The following is a 20,237-nucleotide window of genomic DNA, read 5'->3' on the forward strand; positions in this document are numbered from 1 at the left end:
TCTCAGCCCAACCTACCTCACAGGGTTGTTGTTGTGGGGATAAGATGAAGGAGGAGAATGATGTAAGCTGCCTTGAGCCCTTTGTAGGAAAAAGGCAGGATATAAATGGAAAAATAAATAAATAAATAAAAATTACTGTTCTGAATGGAACAATGTTAATATTTCTGTAAAATAACCTTTTAAAACCATTTACAAGAATACATTTCAGGTGCCTGTTGATCATCTGAATGAAAGCTTGATTCATTAGAGTAATTTCTGGTTTGTTTGATGAAGAAGTTAATACCTTCAAAGGGAAATGATTGAAGCAGTATGGAAAATATTACTACAGCTGCAATAATTGTGGCCAGTGGTATGCGCTTATCCCCACATCCAGTATATTATCCTTATACATCCAGTTCCAAAGGTATGATAATGGCAAATCTCTTGTTTCAACTGGCCCAGTGTCTTACGAAGCAGCATATAATTGAATCCACTATTGGCATAATCCTGTGCAAGGTTAGGCAGCAAAAAAGGGCTGCAATTCCCAGCAGGACTTTTTTCCTATCTAAACTTGCATAGGATTGTGCCTTTAGGCTCTTTTTTCCCAAACTGGTCCCTTCAGATCTTTTTGGTCTACAGCATTCCTGACCATTGGCTATGCTGACTGGGGCAGTCCCAAACAGCTGGTGGCTCAGGTTGGGGAAAGCAGACTGAAGCATACTTGTTCTCTGTCCATTCTCTACTAATGGCCCTGGCTGCCTATCAGCTATAAAGCCACATTCAAGGTTATGTTATGTAAAGCTTTACACAACTTAGGACCAGGATACCTAGCAAGCTGCCTTCTCTTATATAAATATACCCAACTGGCCATTAAGATTATTTGGAGAGGGCCTCTCTGATCATTCTAAAATGAGTAGAATGCCACTGTGTATTCTTGAATTGTTCAGCCAACAATTATACTGGTCCATAATTACGTAAATTCACCTCGTGGCTGCATTTCACAGCTCCTGTACTGCTCTGTATCATATATATACACACACACACATACAGAGAGAGAGAGAGAGAGTTTTTAATATTTAGCACTACAGAAGTAATAAATACAATAACATAAATAATATAGTCCTTGAAAGAGAGTTCAGCAATCTGTTGAAAATGAAGAAAATGGATAAATATTTCACAGGCTAATCTTTTTAAACACACTCAGGACAAAAGGCTCTCGCTGATGCTGGTGTTCCTTACTCAGCTGTGGACCAAGCTTGTGTAGGCTATGTTTATGGTAAGTAATCTCTAAGTCTTATCCAAGTCCTTCTTCCATTCTTTTGTCTCTTCAAGATGACCTAAAACATCCCTACAGCAGAGCTTAAGCAGCAGTATAAACAGTCTTACTAAATGGAGAAGCTCAGGGCTTGGTTCTAGCTCTGCTGTTCAAACTCCGCCCTAAGACTGGAAATATAGGAAAAACTGACAAGTTTATATAACCATATCAAAAGTGCTAGACAATATACATAGTTTTACTTAATAGTTTTTACAAAAAATAGGCAACTTGATTGAAATAATGTGCTCCTGGGTTAATGCATGTAACTGGTGATAAAGATCTTACCTGAGCAAATATACTTACATGTAGGTGGATCATAGCACTATGTTGTTAAATCAGTATATGATTGCATATTCATGCCTGAGAATATGAGTGGATCCCCAGAATTTCAAATGAGAGTCTTTCCAGTCCTGCTGGGAGATGCCAGGGATAGAATCTATTGGTCACAGGGAAGGAATATGGGTTGAAAATGGGATGTCATTGAACTGTGGGCTGTTGTGGAAACATGTTATTGAATTGTCTGAGCCCATATGCACTAACAGGACACGGTTTGTTAACCTCTAACAGCCCAAAAAGAGAGCCCATGGTTTGTTTTAAGGTTATGAACTGTGGGTTGTTCATCATAGTTTGTTATTTCAGTTTTGCTTAGACAACACAACTAATGTTACAATGACAACCCACATTTATTCCTTAAGTGTGGGTTATCATGACCACTGAACTCAGTCATTGGGTGTATTCAAGTGACACAAGATCCACGCTGCAGAATGAACCACGCAGAGTGAGTTGGGCACAATTTCCTACTTCCTTCCCCCCTAGTCCTCTTGCAGGTATGCTAGGGGGCATCACAAGAGTGCTAAGGGTGCCCACCTCCCTGCCATCGGCTTGTTTCAAAAATGGAACTCTGTGTTTGATTTGAGTTTGAGAGCACTTCCATCTGGGGAAATCTCCTATATTGTTGCATGTTCTCCTGATGCTGGCATTGGGGGGAATGTTTGAGAACTTAGGGGCCAATAAGGATACCCGATTTCCCCAATGAAATCTGAAGATCATGGTACAAAAAGGGGTAGGTACTATACAGGGTGAGTACCTGCTGGATTTAGCCCCTTGGCATGATAGGTTAAAAAAAAAAAAAGCACAATTATTTGCATGTATTATGAGATTCTCTCTCTCTCTCTCTCTCTCTCTCTCTCTCTCTCTCTCTCTCTCTGTGTGTGGGTTTAAGGGTAGATTTTGGGCTCCATGGAGAGGTAGCTTGTGGATACTCACATGGAGATCATGACAGCACCTTAAAAAATTAAAAGGAACAGTGAAGCCATAGCAGCCCAAAATTGCTCATAGTGGTCAAGAGCCAGGGGAGACTTTGCCAGCCACTTAAGTACCTTTTGGGTGCTTTGTGGGTAGGTGGGCTGCCTTTGGTGGTTGCCTGCTAACTACTTGGCAAAAGCAGCAAAGGTGTTTGGCCACTCTTGCCAAGCTGCTTACTTGCAGTCAGATCCACAATGTTGTCCAGGTTCGGGCAATAAAACGACTCATGTAGCAGACAGACTGAGTTATAAGCTATGGATTTTGGAAGTGGTTTATGATCCAAGGATAAATCACCATCCTGGGTTTGTGCAGCATAACAATCTTTTATAGCGTTTAAGCCCGAAGAGTTGCCATTTTATGTGAACTAAGTCAGCATGTGTTTGGAAGCTCAAAGTGCAGTCCTATGACTTCCCAACATTTCCAAGAAGCCTTTGTCTAGAATTGCATCCTAGGAATAATTTAAACATTTCAGAGGGTGGAGAAACTATATGATACTTTTTTGTCAACTGAGCAACTCTACTTCTTACTTTATAAAGGTGATTCGACCTGTGGCCAATGTGCTATTTATCACAGTTTGGGATTAACAGGTATTCCTATTATAAATGTTAACAACAACTGTGCTACTGGATCTACTGCTTTGTTTGTGGCCCGACAGCTAATCCAGGGAGGTGAGTTATGTTTACTTGCCCTGTAAATATGTATATACCTAATCTAATTTGTTGTGGCTTGACTGCTTTAAGGCAGAATGAGAGTGGCCAGATGCATTCTGGATTGCTGAGCACTCCTCAGGTGATATACCCTCGCATCAGTGCTGCTCTGGGTTATTGATGTTTGATATTCCATCCCACTGCAGTCCCCTGACTACAAAGTTTATGGAAGGAGCTTTGCAAAATTTCTGGGAGGGGAGTGACTATTCTTTGTTTTCTCTCATTGCATAGGAATAACAGTTTTTTTCCAACTTTTATTTTCTGCTACTAGTATTGTGCATAGCAGAATCAACAAAAAGAAACAGCACTGTTTTTATTACAAAAATGTCCCTCACTATTTGTTGCTGACTTCAGACATAAGTACCAGCCAAAAGATAAGTTTTTGGATTTAAATTAAACTCTGTGTATGCATATATTGCGCAGTATTAAATGATGATGCTTAAAACAAGATTCCTTGACCTGATGCTCTCCAGCTGCTTTCAATCCCAACTCACAGAATTTTTGACCACAGCACATGTTGGTTGAGATGATGGGGGTCAACATCTCCATTGTTTGGAAGGCACCTGGTTGGAAGATGCTCTTGTAAGACTTCTTTGCTGCCACAAGAGTGTCCAGACAAAATGGTCTATGCTTAAGTTTTGTGTTGTGGGTCCTAATGTTTATGCACCCAAAAAACCAAGTTGTTCTAAATGAATGTATGGATTGAGTCCGTGCAGCTGAAAAACAGCTTCCTCCCTGCAGTACATCACAAGCTCTCTTTAAAGCTGTAGGGAGTTTTAAACAACTACTAAGAAAATGAACAGCCAACTTTTAGCATAGTGTGAGGGTATATTTACTAAAGCTTTGGAAAGTTTTGCTGCTCATGTATGCCTTCTGCCTGAATTAAAGTCTATCATATAATACTAGTTTTTTTAAAAAATGTAATGTCTACAGTGTCAGCATTTAGTAACTTGTATTTAAGGCTTGGCTAACTGTGTCCTGGCTCTTGGATTTGAGAAGATGAAATCTGGGTTCCTTCCAGCAACTAATGTAAGTGCCTAAACATTTTTTATGCATTAAAATTGAGAGTGTTTCATTTTTCCATTGCTGCATACATCATTTTACAACAATCATGGACTTTTTGTCCCTAATGATACATACATTTTGTGGTGTATGTAGTACATTTTTTAAACAGTTAGTGGAAAACTAAGGGATTTCTTAGGCTTTCTTTCTTTTGTACTAAAAATTGCTCTTTAAACTGTAGCAAAAGTGAAGCGGGCATCTATATGCCTACTCAGTGTGTTTGGGACGATGACATCCAAAGTTCTTTCTCCAACAATTTTAAGGGAATTGTGTTTGCTCAGTACTCAGAGCAGCTAATTATTGCTAGAAATGTGTGACATTTCCAACGAGCTACATGCCCAAACACAGTCAGATCACTTCCTAGCAAGAACAGAATTTATGTGGTAAAGTGCACCCTCATAAGGAGGCTGTGTTCCTCTGCATCTACATTGCTTTTGCAAATGAAATAAAGCCTCATTAGCTTACCTGACACTCCCCCCCCACACACACACAAATTCCTGTTTGGTTGATGCTATCTGTTTTATAACAGGTGGGCAACTTGTACACCACATCATCTGGAGGGCCACTGTCCTGCCCTCACCCTTGAGGAATTGCGCTCTAGGGAGGAGTGTAACTTAGCTGGGTCAGGGGATGAATCAGAAGCAACCATCCAGAAAGAGATCAGGTTTGTCCCTGAGTAGGGGACAGGGCCCTCAGGGAATCAGGGTGGCTCTGAGTCTGATCAGCAGATAATGTGAACAGCCCTGCTGACTCCTAAAGGAAAGAGCACAGGTTTTCCATCTCAGGTGAAGTGACAGTTTGCAATCTCCTTAATTACCTGCAGCTGGGTGCTCAGGTGGCATCCTGGCTGTTTCACTTTGAAAAGCCCGCAAGCATCTGAGTTGGTTGCTAGAAAATAATGGACACATTTGCATGCCATGTCTACCCACTGTGACAATAAACCATGATAGGTTAGCTGTTGTGAAATAAACTATGGTTTGCCTGGCAGATAATTGGGTTCACCATGGGTTGTTGGCCCCATTCCACCCCCTCATTGTCCCTCAGACCTTCTGAGGGTATCCCAGGGAACACTGTGGGAGGATCAAACTAACGCCCCTCTCCTTGCCCTGATTGCAAGCTGCTCTAGGATCATTGCAGGTTTTTTTCCCTTTCACAATCCTCATTTTGACAGCTATGAAGTATCCATTCAGTGTCTCTTAGTGGCTTTTTGGCGGGGCTGCAAAGCTTTTTTCTAGTTCTTCCTCCTCTGTTAATTTTTGTAAGAACATGCAGAAAAAAATGTTTACCTGCACTGGTACAACTTCATACTGGAACAGTTATGTGGGTAATTGGGAACCTCAGGGGAAAGTTGAGCAGGTACCTACCATGAGGATTGCTCCCCCAAAAAACATGCAGGTGAGGTTTGTTTTTGCATTTTTCTTTTTGGTCCAGTTACATATGACAGCTTTCTAAAGGTGCCTCTCCTGAAGTTCAGCTATGGAAATTAACCAGTCTTAGGGCTATCTTTAACAAGCCATTTTTGCTGAAATCTTCATTAGCAAAAGAGTTGGCTTGTTTTCCAGCTGGCCAGTCTCTTTGCAATTCAGATCCGATCTGAACAGGACAGCTACAAGTTACCCACCCCTGATTTATAAATGCTCTGTCTCCCTTCTGCTGTCTTCCTGTCTAAGCAGTGCTACCTCACTGCTGAGAGCCAAACAGGTAGTCTTCAGTGCCTCTTTTGCATCTGTGATGCACCGCCAAGGCCTGCTTCAACATCACCTCATTCTCCAACAGGACTTAACCTTCAACATAAAATCAAAACCATTTGCACTGATCCTTTATCCACTTCCCTCAGTGGTTCTGTTCCCTTCCAAGAATATATTCGTCATCCTCCTTTCTCACAATGTATGCTTTCTTTATTCAGTGACAGTTCCACAATCCACCATAGTGTGTAAAATATCCAATTCTCTTTCAGTTCGAAGACAGGTTGAATCCACTAGACAAGCATTTGGAAGTAATGATAAATGTGCATGGGTTAGCAGCGGCACCATTTGCTCCACAGTTTTTTGGAAATGCTGCCAAAGAACACATGGAGAAATACGGTAGTATTTATGTTTGTGAAAAATAATACCATTGCAAATAAAATAATCTCTTACCTAAATAACAGTAGTGTTTAGGTATTTAGGTGCCATTAATCTGGTTCTAATGGCTATCGGAAGGTCTGTATGCAAAAGTGTTGACTTTTCGGTTGCATGATTTGGTTTATTGAAATTCTGTGAATTTCTCTCGCTGGCATTACTTCATATAATACTTTATGTATTCAAAGCATTTTTATTCCCCCTTTTGGTCAACAGACTCTCAGAATAGCCTATAAGAATCTGTAATTCCTGTGATTGCCCTCAGGCTTGAAATATGATTAGAAAGGAGAAGGAAATGTCACTCCTTCTTCCACTGCTGTATGCTGGTTTATGAAGACAATCATTAAGAATTTTGAAGCCTATCCAAGGTTAACATCATATTCTTCTCTCATTGTTTTGTTTACCTTTTTTCAGGGACAAAACTAGAACATTTTGCAAAAATTGCATGGAAAAATCATAAGCATTCATGTAATAATCCGTAAGTATAGCGTTATGTATTCTTGTGAGAATCAAGACTAAGATCAAGTTTTGTAGTATATTCATTCAATTAATGTGTATCCAGCTTTTCCATTGAAAATGAATATTAAAAACAAAGAGGTGCTCCAACATGTTTTGTGGCACTGAGCTATGTAGGGCTTTACAGATTAAAACCAGCACCTTGTCTTGATCTTGGAAGCATATAGGAAGCCAATGCGAGCAGGTCAGAATGACCATCTGGTCCCCATATTTTGCACAGGCTTCAGCTTGTGGACATCAAGGGTAGCCCAATGTAAAATACAGTAATCTAGTTTAGAGATTACCAGATCATAAATGACTAATAGCAAGCTACCCCTGTCCAGATAGGGGTATAGCTGAGCCACCCATCAAAGCTGGTGTAAGATACCCTGAGTCACTGAGGCCACCCAGCCCACAGTGACAAAGATGGCTGAAGCAATACCTCCAAGTTCTTAAGGGGAATGCAACTCCATCTAGAACTGGTTGAATTCCTCCCATCCAGTCAGAAGAACTACTCAGTAACAGCATCTCAGCCTTGTCCAGATTCAGCTTCAGTTTGTTAGCTTTCATCTTGTCCATTGCTGCACTAGTACATCCATAGCCCCACCTGCTGAAGGTGAAATGGAGAAATAGAGCTGTGTGTCATCACCATAGTGATGACAACACATCCCAAAACTCTGGATGATCCCAGTCAGCTTTTTCATGAAGATGCTGAACAGCATGGAGGATGAGACCAGCTCCTGAGAATCTCTAAGAGGGTAGAGCAGTCTCCTTCAAGCAGCACCTTCTGGAGTTGGCTACCCAAGTAGGAGCAGAACTGCTGTAATGCAGTGCTTTTTACTCCCAACTCAGACAGTTACCTTAGAAGGATATTATGGTCAATGGTACTGAAAGCCTCTGACGGGTCCAGAAGTACCAACAGGGTTACATTCCCTCAATCTCTCTCCTGGTGTATGTCATCATATACTTGATTCACTTGTTGCATAAAACTGATCCTAGTCAATCATCAGGTGCCAGTGTTCTAGACCAGCTGAAGTTTCTGAACACTTTTCAAAGGCAAACCCATTGGCAGCATGTTAACAATCACTTAAATCGGCTGTAACTAGGGCAAATGTCACCATGGCCTGATCTGACATCTCCAAGAATGGGCACAGGTAGTGTGTTAGCTTCAGTATACTCCTAGCTACTGCTGAGACCTGGGCATTCATGTTCAGAGCTGAATTCAGCAGCATAGCCAAACAGCAAACCTGACTTGTAATGGGGGTGTAATCCTGCCAATGCCAGGGGAATTCCCTGTTCCCACCTTTCACCTACCTGGGAGCCCGTCTATCTTGTTTGGGTTACTTTTCAAGAAGTTCACCTTCATCTAATCTCTTACTGACATCAAGCACTGATTGGAAATTAGAACAGCTTCCCTGGATTTAAATGGAAAGGTGGGATATGGTTGGGAGTCATCAACATATTGATAGCACCAAACCCCAGACAATCCCTTTTAGTGCTTTCAAGAACATGTTAAATTGTGTGGGGGATGAGATGAAATCCTGGGGGACACAACAGGCCAATGTCCACAGTATCGAACAGGAATCCTCTGGCACCAACTGTGTGTATACAACCCTGTTTTGTAAATGTAAATATATGATTCAATTCTTTTTCATTGTGCTGGATAGTTTGCCAATTAAATGACATTTTTTCGGTTCCCTTCTCCCATCTTAGGTATTCTCAGTTTCAAAAGGAATATACTTTTGATGAAGTATTGCAGTCTCGCAAGATTTATGATCTTTTGACACTCCTACAGTGTTGGTAAGAACAGCATGCTAGCAATGCTCATTTCTCTTGACTTATAACTTCCAGGTTCCCATTGAGACAATGCCAGATAAATAAAAGACCCCACCGGCTCTGTTTCATTAGAATCCAAAAGCCATTTTTGCTGTTTCTTTTTCTTTTCCTTTTAGCCTCAACTACCTGACCCTACCTAATCTTTGAAGCTAAGCAGGATCTGGCCTGGTTGAAATCTGGATGGATGACTTAAGTGTTGTGAACCACCCAGAATGCTTTTGGCTATGCATGATATAGAAATGTAATGTAAAATAATTTCTAGGAAAGATCACCACTTTTGATTTCAAGCACTGAACTTTCTCAGTCATCTATGCAGCCCCATCTGTGTAGTAGACAGTGAGATCAGGTCATCTACATGTAAAAGGATATTAACCGATCTGTCCAGGATCTTTGGCATATAGCATTTTGACTGCAAACCAAAGAAACTGCATCACTAATTGAGAAATTAAAAAGAAATGGAGTGAGAATACAGCCCCGTTGAACCCCTTTATCTGTGTGAATCTTACTTGTTACTCCAGTTCTGACCTTTTAACTTGTATCTGACTAAAGTGCCTTTATAAGCAAAAGCAGTCTCTTATCTACACTTGCTTTCAACAGGTTTTTTCCATAGAAGTTTTTTGTTCATAGAGTCAAGGGCAGTACTTGAAAGCAATAAATGCAGAAAGAGCTATCTACCCTTTGCAGCATATTTTGATAACAAGTGAGACAAGATAAAACAATGATCAATGAGAGGCCTTCCCTTTCTGAAGCTTGCCTTCTGTTCTGATAAGATGGAATTTTTTTCAGCCTAATCCTCCAATTTCTGGAGAAAAAACTTGGTTTTTGCTGGGAGGTCAATTAAGCTGATCAGCCTATAATTTCTAGAATCTTCACTACCTTCTTTTTAAATAGTGGAATTACTATGCTAAGCTACAATCCCTTAGGAATACATCTGAGTATTTTTCTGAGTAAAAAGCCAGCTAGTAAGGCAGCCCATCAATCTACACTAACCTTAAAAAATGCAGGTGGCATAAAGTCTTTTCCTGGAGCTTGGAGCTTTATTATTCCTTAATGACTGGATGAGAGGCTTTATTTCTGCTAGCAGGATTTAGAATTGTTTTTGCTGGCTGGATTGTGTCCATTATGTTCTATAGCAGAGCAAGAAAAAGAGCACTTATAGGGAACCTTTCTGGTATGAAGGTAATATGGGAAGTGTCTTCTAGTCTGTCTGAAACTCATTAACACTGTGGAAGGCCAATCAACTTTACTTTAGTTGCAAATGCTCACAAGACACAAAAGTACTCTTCCCTTTAATGGCTAGATATATAATTGGTATATTGTTCATCTTGTATGAATGCAGCCTTTCCCAATCTGGTGCTCTCCAGATGTTTCGAACTACAGCTCCCATCTTTCTATACCATTAGCTGTGCTGCCTGGACACTGAAATCCAGAATAGTTTCAGGGTGCCAGGTTTGGGAGGGCTGAAGTATATTTTACTATCAGGCTGGCCTTTGATATGATGCCATTAGTCATCTTTGGGCCATTTACTGACTTTGCTTTTACTCCACAGTAGCTGTGCACAATAGTCCATTATTACATCATCCCTTTCATTTCAAAGGCAAATGTATAATGAGTAAGTGAACCTCTTTGTCTCTCTTTTAGCCCAACATCTGATGGTGCAGCAGCTGCAGTACTGGCTAGTGAAGAGTTAGTGAGGAAAAATGGATTGGAGTCAAGAGCTGTCGAAATCACTGCCCAAGAGATGTTGACTGATCTTCCAAGCTCATTTGGGAACAGCTGCATCAAACTGGTAGGTCTGATTTCTTAGTATGTGCGGAGGCATATGACTTCTGTAAATCTACAGTAGGTTCATATTACTTAACATTTATAAAATGTCTAAATGTTTCTAAACACTGTACAAATGTTGAAAAGGCCTCAGAGGGCAATGTTAGGAGGCAGCTGCTAGAGCGGAAGCCTCAAATCTTTTACTTGGAGGCTGAATCTCTGGGAGACCATCTGCCCCACCACCATGCTGTCCCTGGGCATTTGCTGAAACAAATGTACCAGGGCGCTTAGGATCTCTGTTGTATCCAATCCTCTTCAGTTAGCTGGCTTTTCCTACACATGTGCTTCATCTCCTGCTTTTCCCCACCCCCGTTGTTCTATCGGAGATTTTTTCTGAACCCTAAGCATGCCCATACATCCTTTTGTTCTTTTTACTGTGTAAGACACACAGAGGCACAGACCTTAGAGTGTTTGTAAATTAGCTTATGCATATTTGTGCATAAATCTGTCCTATGGGACTTAGCCTTAAATCATTTTGGTGTGAAACGCCATTCCTGTCCTGCTCACAGGATAGAAGCAGCCATGGATTTGTGGGAGGGAGGTGACAGGGGCAATTGCTCCCCTAGTAACCAATTTACACACAACAGCTATAAAAAGCTAAAGCATGTATTGAAGCAGGTCCTTTTCTGGACTAACTGGGCTTCCTCTTGTAATGAAGTCTAGGTAGCTTAAGGAAAGGTACCTGCAGCTGACACATGTACCATACAGTGCTAGCAACTAGCCATATGGTCTTTGGGAAAGTGGTAATATATGGATGTTTAACACGTGATATAGTTGCCTAAAACCCATCATACGTTTCTAGAACATTTAACCTGCTCCTGCTTAAAGGAATCTATTTTTTGCCTTTGTAAGGGTAATTCTTTTACATTTGAGGCAGTACTTGAATGGAGAGATACACCAAATGCTTTTCAGTTATACCTAAAATTATCCTGAATGTACTAAATTGTAGGACAGTTTGAAACTAAACATGATGACTCCCCCCCCCCCACTTTGATCACTGAGCTGATATGCTGAGTATCTGGGCATCTATTTTCACTTGTTACTTGAGGTACATTTATGTATATATGTATTTTTAATGTAAATGGAATGGAGGATGTGCATATTATGGCATGGACAATGTGTACAGCTATGCACATATAATGCGGGTCCTTTACCATCTACACTGGCTACCAATTGAAGTCTGGGCCCAATTTAAGGTGTTGGAGATAAAACCCAAAACAGCTTAGGACCTGGGTATCTGAAGGAGCATTTCCTTCCCTATGTGTCTGCCTGCCCCTTAAGATCTGGGTCAGAGGTCCTTCTTCAGCAGCCCATTTTGAAGGAGATTAAGAGGGTGGCTACCTAGAGAAGGGCCTTCTCTGCAGTGGCACCCCGGGTATGGAATACACTTCCTAGAGAGGGTTGCCTGGCACCAACACTTTATTCTTTACAGCGCCAGGCCAAAACCTTTTTATTTTCCCAGTATTTTAAAGTTTAAATTGTGATTTTAGTTGGGGTTTTATTGTACAGAAATGATGCTGTGCTTTATTTTGTTTTATTGTAAGACCATCCCAAGACTATTTGGTAATGGATGGTATAGAAAAGTTTTAAATAAATAAATAAATAAACTTGCTTGTTTTGTGTAGGTTTGGATTTAGACCTCATTATACATAGGGTCGTCTCACTGAAATTGATGGGGCTTAAGTTAGGTAGAAAAGTCCCATTGATTTCAATAAGCTGACTCTTAAATTTAACAAAGCCTTGATCCAACACATTATCCACAAGTGCATATCTAGTTGGCAACTTACAAAATCTCTCAGATAATCTCCTGTCTTGCAGCATCACTTGAGAGTTATGCATCTTGACTAGGGCATGTCTGAATATTGAAATGTCTTGTTTATGGGATCAATCTGTTTGGTGCCACTGTTCAATTATTACAGCATGTTTAATACTTACAAATTGTTGCATGCATAAATTTCCTTAATTTGAAACTTCCGAAAACTGTTATCTATATAATATTCAGCAAGTTGTTTGAAGTTGAGAAAACAAAGAATTCAAATTGATTGTGGTTCTGTTTTGTTAACAGGTTGGGTATGATATGACCAAGGAGGCTGCAAATAGATGTTTTTCAAAAACAGGCCTGAAACCTGAAGATGTGGATGTGATTGAACTTCATGACTGTTTTTCTCCAAATGAATTAATAACCTATGAAGCTCTGGGACTTTGTCCTGAAGGTATCCTTCAAACATTCAGAAATATTAAACATCTTGTCCACAATCCAGCATATAACTAAGCACGCTTTAGGCCCCAGTTGATTCTTCATAGCTGACTTCTCAAGGGAAGAGAAATTGCAAGAAGGATACAGACACCAAACACCCTACCTCACATGCGTTGTGGAGTCTGACTCATTTTCTCCCTGGGTAAAGGCAGCCAACCACCAGTGCCTTAATAACAAAGTGGTCCAGGGGAGGTGGTGGCAGATGGAGCCCAATCCCTCAGCTACTGTTTTAGATGGTTACAGAAAGGGGTAGGTGTAGTGAAGAAGCCTTTCCCCATAATTCAGGCACTGTGTGCTACTGTAAGGCTGATGTAAAATGTTGTCCTTGATTCATTTTAAGTTATTTTAAAAGTTATTTAAAAGGGAGGTTGGCATGCTGTGAAATTAAATGATGGCCTTTGGCACCATGTGGGCCCAGAGGCCTTCTTAGAAAATAAAAATGCTGTATTGTTGCAGTGCAGTTTCCCTTTTACTTGTAAAAAGGAAGGTCAAAAGTAGTATAGGATGTCTTGGTGTAGAGGGGAGCTTTAAGGTTAAAAAACACAGAGAGAAAAACAGTGCCTGTTCCTTTTTTGCATGTATATGGGCTTGTGTAGTGTATATTTGGACTAACCTTTTTATGTGGTCTGCTTTTATTCTGTATTTGTAAGGATGTATGAGTGCTTTGCTTCTGTGTTTGTATGAGAGTTAGTAGTTTGCTGCCAATTAAATGTTGTATTTGTGGAGGCAAATCTGTGATTTGCCATTGATTTATTTATTAAAACATTTTTATGCCGCCCATTCGCCGAAGCCTCGGGGCGGCTTACAACAATAAGTTAAATAATCATAACCATAAATTAAAAATATAAACATACAATATAAAATAAGCCGCCCTGGCCAGATAAAATTCAATAATATTAACATTTAAAATGCTGCTTAAATAAAAAGGTCTTTGCCTGGTGCCGAAAAACAAATAACGACGGCGCCAGGCGGACCTCTCTGGGGAGCGCATTCCATAACTTAGGCACCACCGCTGAGAAAGCCCTCCTCCGAGTACCCACCCTCCTAATTTCTTTCACGGAGGGTTCCCGGAGAAGGGCCTCTCCTGCCGATCTCAGGGGGCGGCTGGGCATATATGGATGTAAGCGCTTCTTCAGGTAACCAGGACCCAAGCCGTTTAGGGCTTTATAGGTCATCACCAACACCTTGAATTGGGCTCGGACTTCAATGGGAAGCCAGTGAAGCTGACGGAGAACTGGAGTCATGTGAACATAACGTCCAGTCCCCGTCAGCAGCCTGGCAGCTCTATTTTGAACCAATTGAAGTATCCGGACCGTCTTCAAGGGTAGCCCCACGTAGAGCGCGTTACAGAAGTCAAGATGGGAAGTCATCAGTGCATGTGTCACTGTCGCGAGGCAGTCGTACTCCAGGTAGGGGCGCAGCTGATGAATCAGCCGAAGCTGGAGGAAAGCGCTCCTCACCGCTGCTGTTACCTGAGCTTCCAGTGAAAGCTCTGGGTCGAGGAGCACTCCCAAGCTGCGGACCTTGTCCCTAAGAGGCTCAGGGCCTCAGACTCAGACCTCCCCCTCTTCCATTTACTTATAGTGAAGTGATTTTTCTCTGAGCCTTATCAGTTTTTCTTCAGTGAAATGGGTGTTGGAGCAAAAGACTGTTGAGTCAGAAGAATTATTTTGTGGTTTGAAACTCAAAGTCAGCTTCTGACTTGTGCTACGGTTCTTGGACAGGTCACTTTTCTTTTGGTTTCCCTTGCTTGTCTTCTGGAAAATGTATATTTTTTGATGAACTGAACTCACCATGACCACCATTTTGTGTGTGGACAAGTCTCCCATAGAAACCATTTTGTAACAGTGCCCACTCTTTAATTTCTGAATGTGCTGACAAGCCCAAAATGATTGAGGACTCTTACTGTAAAAATGTCAGGTCTTGGTGTGGAAGCTTTGTCTAAAAATAAGGCAATTAAAAGAGCTCAAGGTCCATCAGAAAGAATTTGGGAAGCAAATTACCAAAGGCAGAGGGATTATATGTTTCCTTAAATATATCATGACAGGAAGGTATAGCTGAAATGGGTGTTATAGAGAGTTCTTTAGGAGAAATCAAACAACTTCAGTTGCTGAACTTTTAAATAAATATACAATATATAGTTGAAATTAGCTTCCTTATCAGAATATTAGAAGGCATCCAGTAAAATTTCTCTTCTCTCTCCTCTCCTCTCCTAAGAGCCAGAAAATGTTCAGGCCTGTTAGTCTATTTAAATTTATAGAACACTCCTGGAGGAAGAAATCAGCATGGCTTCTGTATGTTTCTCCTCATTAAACATTGGGAATTCCTTTGAGAGGTTCAACAAGCATTTAGAGAAGAATGATCTGATAACCATTATGACCTGTTTAAGACAACATGCTAGTTCATCTTTGTTATCATAGGTGGGTTGTCACGTTGTGCAAATGGACTGATTCACCAAGGGTGTTCTGGTTTTTCAGTCATGCCACACTGTAGTGTTTATGGGATGCTCTAGGCTTGTTGCCACCTATGATGGGTTGTTGTATCATCCAAACCAGGGCTGGGGGGAAGAGATATTGTAAAACGATTAAAGAAGGCAGATGATAGAGATAAATAAGTAGCTTTCATAATCGGGTGAAGTGAGCAGTGAAGACCCCAAAGGTTACTGCTGAGGGAATGTAGACCTTGGAGGTAAAAAGGTTACTCTGGTGTGGAGAAAGTAGAAAGTAAACAGATAATTTTATCTCCATAATCATACTCAGACTTGAGATCACTGCATGATATTGATTGGCCAGAAAAGGCCAAAGACCTATTTCACCCAACACAGTTTGTTGCCACAGGAGTTGGTAATATCCACTGGCTTTCATGGCCTTAAAAGGGCATCGACCGATTGATGGCCTATAGATCAGTTAAGGGGCTTTGAATTGTGGCAGCTAAACTGCTGGGAAAACACATTAAAACAAGATGGCCTGTTAATGCTTGAAGGCTTCCTTTAGGTATCTGGGCACTTTATTTCAGAAGATTTCTATGTCATTTATCATTTTTAAGAATAAACAAATACCAGTGTGGTTTCCAAGATAAACACGTGATAAAATAACTATAAACATTAAAATAAAATATTAAAATGACTAGGGTAGTTGGCAATCCTTGTATCCACGAATGCTTGGTGGAAATTGCTGGTGGAAGAACTCCATACTAGGAACCCTCCTGATCTTGTGAGTTCATTCCACATGGTAGGTGCCACAGCAGAGAAGCCCACCTTCTGCAGCATAGCCAAGCAAGCAGAGTGCTAGACTAGATGCGTCTTCACTCTGACCCACTAGTCCTGCTGTTGTGTTTCTTGTAGAGGGAAGGGCAAAGGGTGCAAGCATTTGTACTTTGCTACCTTGGTCCACCAAACAAACACAACTGTGCTTTGTGGCTTCATAGAAACATGGGGCTTTTCTCACACAGTCCCCAAGCACCTGCACATCGCCTGATGCTAAGTGTTTTACAGAGGCTGTTAAAGCTGTAGTTGTGGTTTCAAATCTGCAGGTTTCAGTTGGAATTTCTTTGAAGATGTTCAATGTGAAAGTAGGAGTGGGGTAAAGTAGCAGTGTTTGAAGTCAGGATCAAGACTGGGAGAACTTTAATCCGGGATACCATGAAGGAAGAGGGCTGTACCATGAGGGGTATGCATGTTGGAATCTGTATCAAGAAGCAGTTTAGATCAATTAGATGTGCTAAGTGTTGTGGAGAGACTATAGGTGCTGCACCAAAGGGACCAAGGTTTGAATTTCCACATAGGCATGAAAGCCTATGTCCCATTTGCAGAATTATTTGTGCATATCATGTTAGGGCTGTGTGACCTGTATTAGTCGTGGCCAATGATCTCAATAGGTTTGCTAATGATTGTATGGATATAATTCCTTTGTATGGCACTAGGGCGTGAATTAAAAACTTTAAGAATCTGGGAAAGGGAAAAATGCATAAATGTGATTTCCATTGCTTATCTTCGCTAATTTTCAAGTGTCTTTTTCCCACTGCATTCCATCTGGGGAGTGTGTTAATAGTCCTGTCATTTTGGTTCTGTTAGTTTTGGGGAATAATAGATAATGTTAGAATTAGCACTTCATTTCATACATTTTGTTTTGGATGTCTTCAGATCATTGCATCTTTGGAAAGGAAAGACCAATTTTGGTAAAATTGAAAGGAAAGACCAGTTCTGACGTTGACTTTGCATCCCAAGAACGTTTTCACACACATTCATCTAACCAAAGTCTGGTTTCTGCTTTTTTTTTCGAGGAAAGTTTTGGGAATGAGCCATCTGTAGCAGAGACAGTTTGCTCTGAGCAACAGTTTTCCTGTTTCTCTGTCCCAGTCCCCCCCGCCCCCAAAAGGTCTCCTAATCTGATTTGGAACAGGGAAGAGAAAGGGGTTGAGCACCCTCTCCCTTTCCCAAAAGCTTTTTTCCTTAAGCAAATCAGCCATCCGGCTTAGTTAAATCGTCAAGCACACTTACTTGAAAGTAATTTCTACTGGAAAGCAACATTCTTTATTGCTAAGAAAATCTGTTCACAGGATCAACAGGTATATGCTTCAAATTAAATCCATTGCATCATAGAGGCCAATGGCTATTCTCCATCCCATAATGTTCTGTGAATTGTGAAAGTACTAGTTATTTTGTTTCTCAGGGATTTTTCTTTATGCAAAATGGCAGTCAAAATGTACATGGAATGCAAATAGAAATGTGATTGATCTAGTCATGGATTGCATTGCAAAAGTGTGTTATGATTGATTTTAACTGGGTAATGTTTTTAACAGTGTATGTAAGGGAGCTGTTTATTATGGTTTTAGAAGCAGAGGAATCTTATAATTCTGTTTTCCTTTTTTCTTTTAAGGAAGAGGTGCTGAGCTGGTTGACAGAGGAGACAATACGTATGGTGGAAAATGGGTCATAAATCCAAGTGGTGGCTTGCTTTCAAAGGGACACCCACTGGGTGCTACAGGTAGCTAATATGATCTTTTTCTAAGGCATTTAAAAATAGGAAAAGGTTTTATTGAGCCATATTATTTATTTATTTATTTAGAGTTTTTGTATGCCATCCCATCGCTTATAGCCTCGGGACAGCTCACATAAATAAATAAACATGATACAAAATACAATTAAAATCCAGAAACACCCTGGCTGCACAATTAAAACCTATAGATATTAAGCGTTGTTAAACTATTTTTTAAATTAAAAGATCTTAGCCTGGCACCGAAAAACAAATAATGACGGTGCCAGGTGGACTTCTCTGGGGAGCGCATTGCACAGATGCGCTCTATTGATGCAGCCTTTCCTAACTCACTGAACTCAAGATTTTTTGAAATACAACTCTCATCATCTCCAGCAATCATGGCCAACAACAGATTAGTGCTGCTGTCACTTAAAAATAATAATAATGAATTGCTTTGATACAATTTTAACATTTTAAAGTTAAATTACAAGTCATCTTGAGAACCCTATTTAGCCTGAAGGAAACTCATACATGTAAGTTGATTTGCCCTTCTCCTTGACTGGAGGCTGGATAGTCAAATAACCTGGTGCTCCATCAGTAGTTCATGCTGGAAATGTTGAGGATCACTGTACTTCAGCATTCTAATCTTTAAGAGCTACCATGACCAGTGTCACAACTATCCTTTACGTTGTGTTTGCATGTAATGTTAACCATAGTCCTAATCGGCATTTGATCTAAATTTAGAACCCATGGGTTGGATTTAAACCTACACATTCCAGCAAATCCTTTGAAATCAATGGTACTTGATCAAGTCATAACTAAATTAAGCCCATATAATATAGTTTTCTAAATACTGCTTAGCCTGGATCCAACTCAGCAGTAGATCTTTATAAAGAAAAGGGTTTTTTTTTAAAAATAAATTTAGGTGTACACATGCAGACCATGTCTTACAAACAGTCTAAATTGGGAATTGATTCTTCATGTACTTGGGCTAAGGTCTGTTGTTCTTTGCCTTTCATTCATGTGTGGTACTCAATAGGTAATGTGCATCTCTAGTTCTCTATTTTAAAAGAACTTGCAGGAATTCATTACTTAAAATTCTACTGATGGACTATTATGTGCTGGCAAGTCTTCTCTGACTTACGGTGATGCAGTGAATGAATGCCTTCCAAAATGGCTCTCCTTGATACTCCTCCTCAGACCTTGTAATCTCGAGGGTGTGACTTCCTCTATGGAATCACTCCATCTCATAATGGGTCTCCCTTTTCTTCTTCTGTCTTCAACTTTCTCTAACATAATTGTATTTTCCAGTTAGTCTTCCCTTCTCATTATGTGCCCAAAGTACAGCTTTGGTTTCATCATTTTTGCGTCCAGGGAAAGTTCTAGGACCCATTTGTTCACCTTTCTATTGATCTGAAAGTGAGCCACGTTTCTGAACAAATGCATGAACTGCCCAGAATTACTCTTTGACCTTGATGTCTGGCATGGGACAACTTTCTTTGGGCTGATGTATAGTTTAGACACTGAGGGCTAAAATATTGGGATGTCAAGGATTTTTTTCCATTTGAACTTAGCCCTGCAGCTCTAAACAAACAAGGGTTGATTTTATTGTTATTAGTATTATTTGGTCAGAGTGATGAAATCCTCTGTGCTGCTGTTGCCAGATTCTGCCAGCACAAATTGCCCAACAGGTGAACAGCCTGAAGGACTCCAGACTCATGCCAATCAAGATTCTAGAGACAAGCCTGTGAGCAAAGTATGAGCTTTATTCAAGGTGTGTCCAGAAAGCAATGAGAGTGGTATTTTAAAAATTATTTTATTGAACATTTTACAATTGAACATTGTCTCCTTCAAAGTATGCACCTTGTGAGTGCACACAATGCTCCCAGCAATTTTTTGATTCTTCATAGCATTCCTGGAAGTCTTCAAGTGGGATGGCGTTCAGATCCTGCATAGTGGCTCTTTGAATATTACTCACACTACCAAAATGGTGTCCTTTCAAACCATTCTTCATCTTTGGGAGTATGAAAAAGTCACAAGGAGCCAAGTCAGGGCTGTAGGGTGGTTGGGGAAGCACCATGATGCATTTTTCAGCCAAAAGCTCTCTGACAGCCAAAGCACTGTGACTCGGTGCATTGTTGTGAACACAGCTCACTGCATCCATATTCTGTTCCTTTTTTGACGAAGAGGGGCATCCTAATCTTTGTTCGTTTTCAACATCTTCTCATCCTTTCTTGAAGGCCTTATACCATCAGTACACTTGTGCAGATCACAGTGCAGCTTCTCCATAAGCTTTCCTCACCATTTCCAAAGTTTCTGATGCACTTTTACTGAATTTTACACAAAATGTTATTGCGTACC

General features: G+C 40.5%; 1 protein-coding gene across 4 annotated transcripts in view; it reads left to right on the forward strand.

The window, feature by feature from the left end:
- SCP2 (sterol carrier protein 2) overlaps window positions 1-20,237 on the forward strand; it is a 45,214-nt gene that overhangs the window by 3,286 nt on the left and 21,691 nt on the right. For 2 of the 4 annotated variants that reach the window (XM_044430159.1, XM_044430157.1), the window contains exons 3-11: window positions 1,184-1,255; window positions 3,136-3,267; window positions 4,268-4,335; window positions 6,326-6,452; window positions 6,903-6,966; window positions 8,697-8,783; window positions 10,461-10,608; window positions 12,709-12,856; window positions 17,778-17,885. In XM_044430159.1, the coding sequence (XP_044286094.1) occupies window positions 1,184-1,255; window positions 3,136-3,267; window positions 4,268-4,335; window positions 6,326-6,452; window positions 6,903-6,966; window positions 8,697-8,783; window positions 10,461-10,608; window positions 12,709-12,856; window positions 17,778-17,885 (954 nt within the window). Of the gene's footprint in view, window positions 1-1,183; window positions 1,256-2,529; window positions 3,268-3,577; window positions 4,336-6,325; window positions 6,453-6,902; window positions 6,967-8,696; window positions 8,784-10,460; window positions 10,609-12,708; window positions 12,857-17,447; window positions 17,467-17,777; window positions 17,886-20,237 lie in introns of those variants that run through there. The other 2 variants (XM_044430160.1, XM_044430161.1) reach the window with 2 other exon arrangements.

The sequence above is a fragment of the Varanus komodoensis genome, unplaced genomic scaffold, assembly GCF_004798865.1.
Source record: "Varanus komodoensis strain SLA01 unplaced genomic scaffold, ASM479886v1 scaffold20_1, whole genome shotgun sequence".
Classification (NCBI taxonomy): Eukaryota; Metazoa; Chordata; class Lepidosauria; order Squamata; family Varanidae; genus Varanus; species Varanus komodoensis.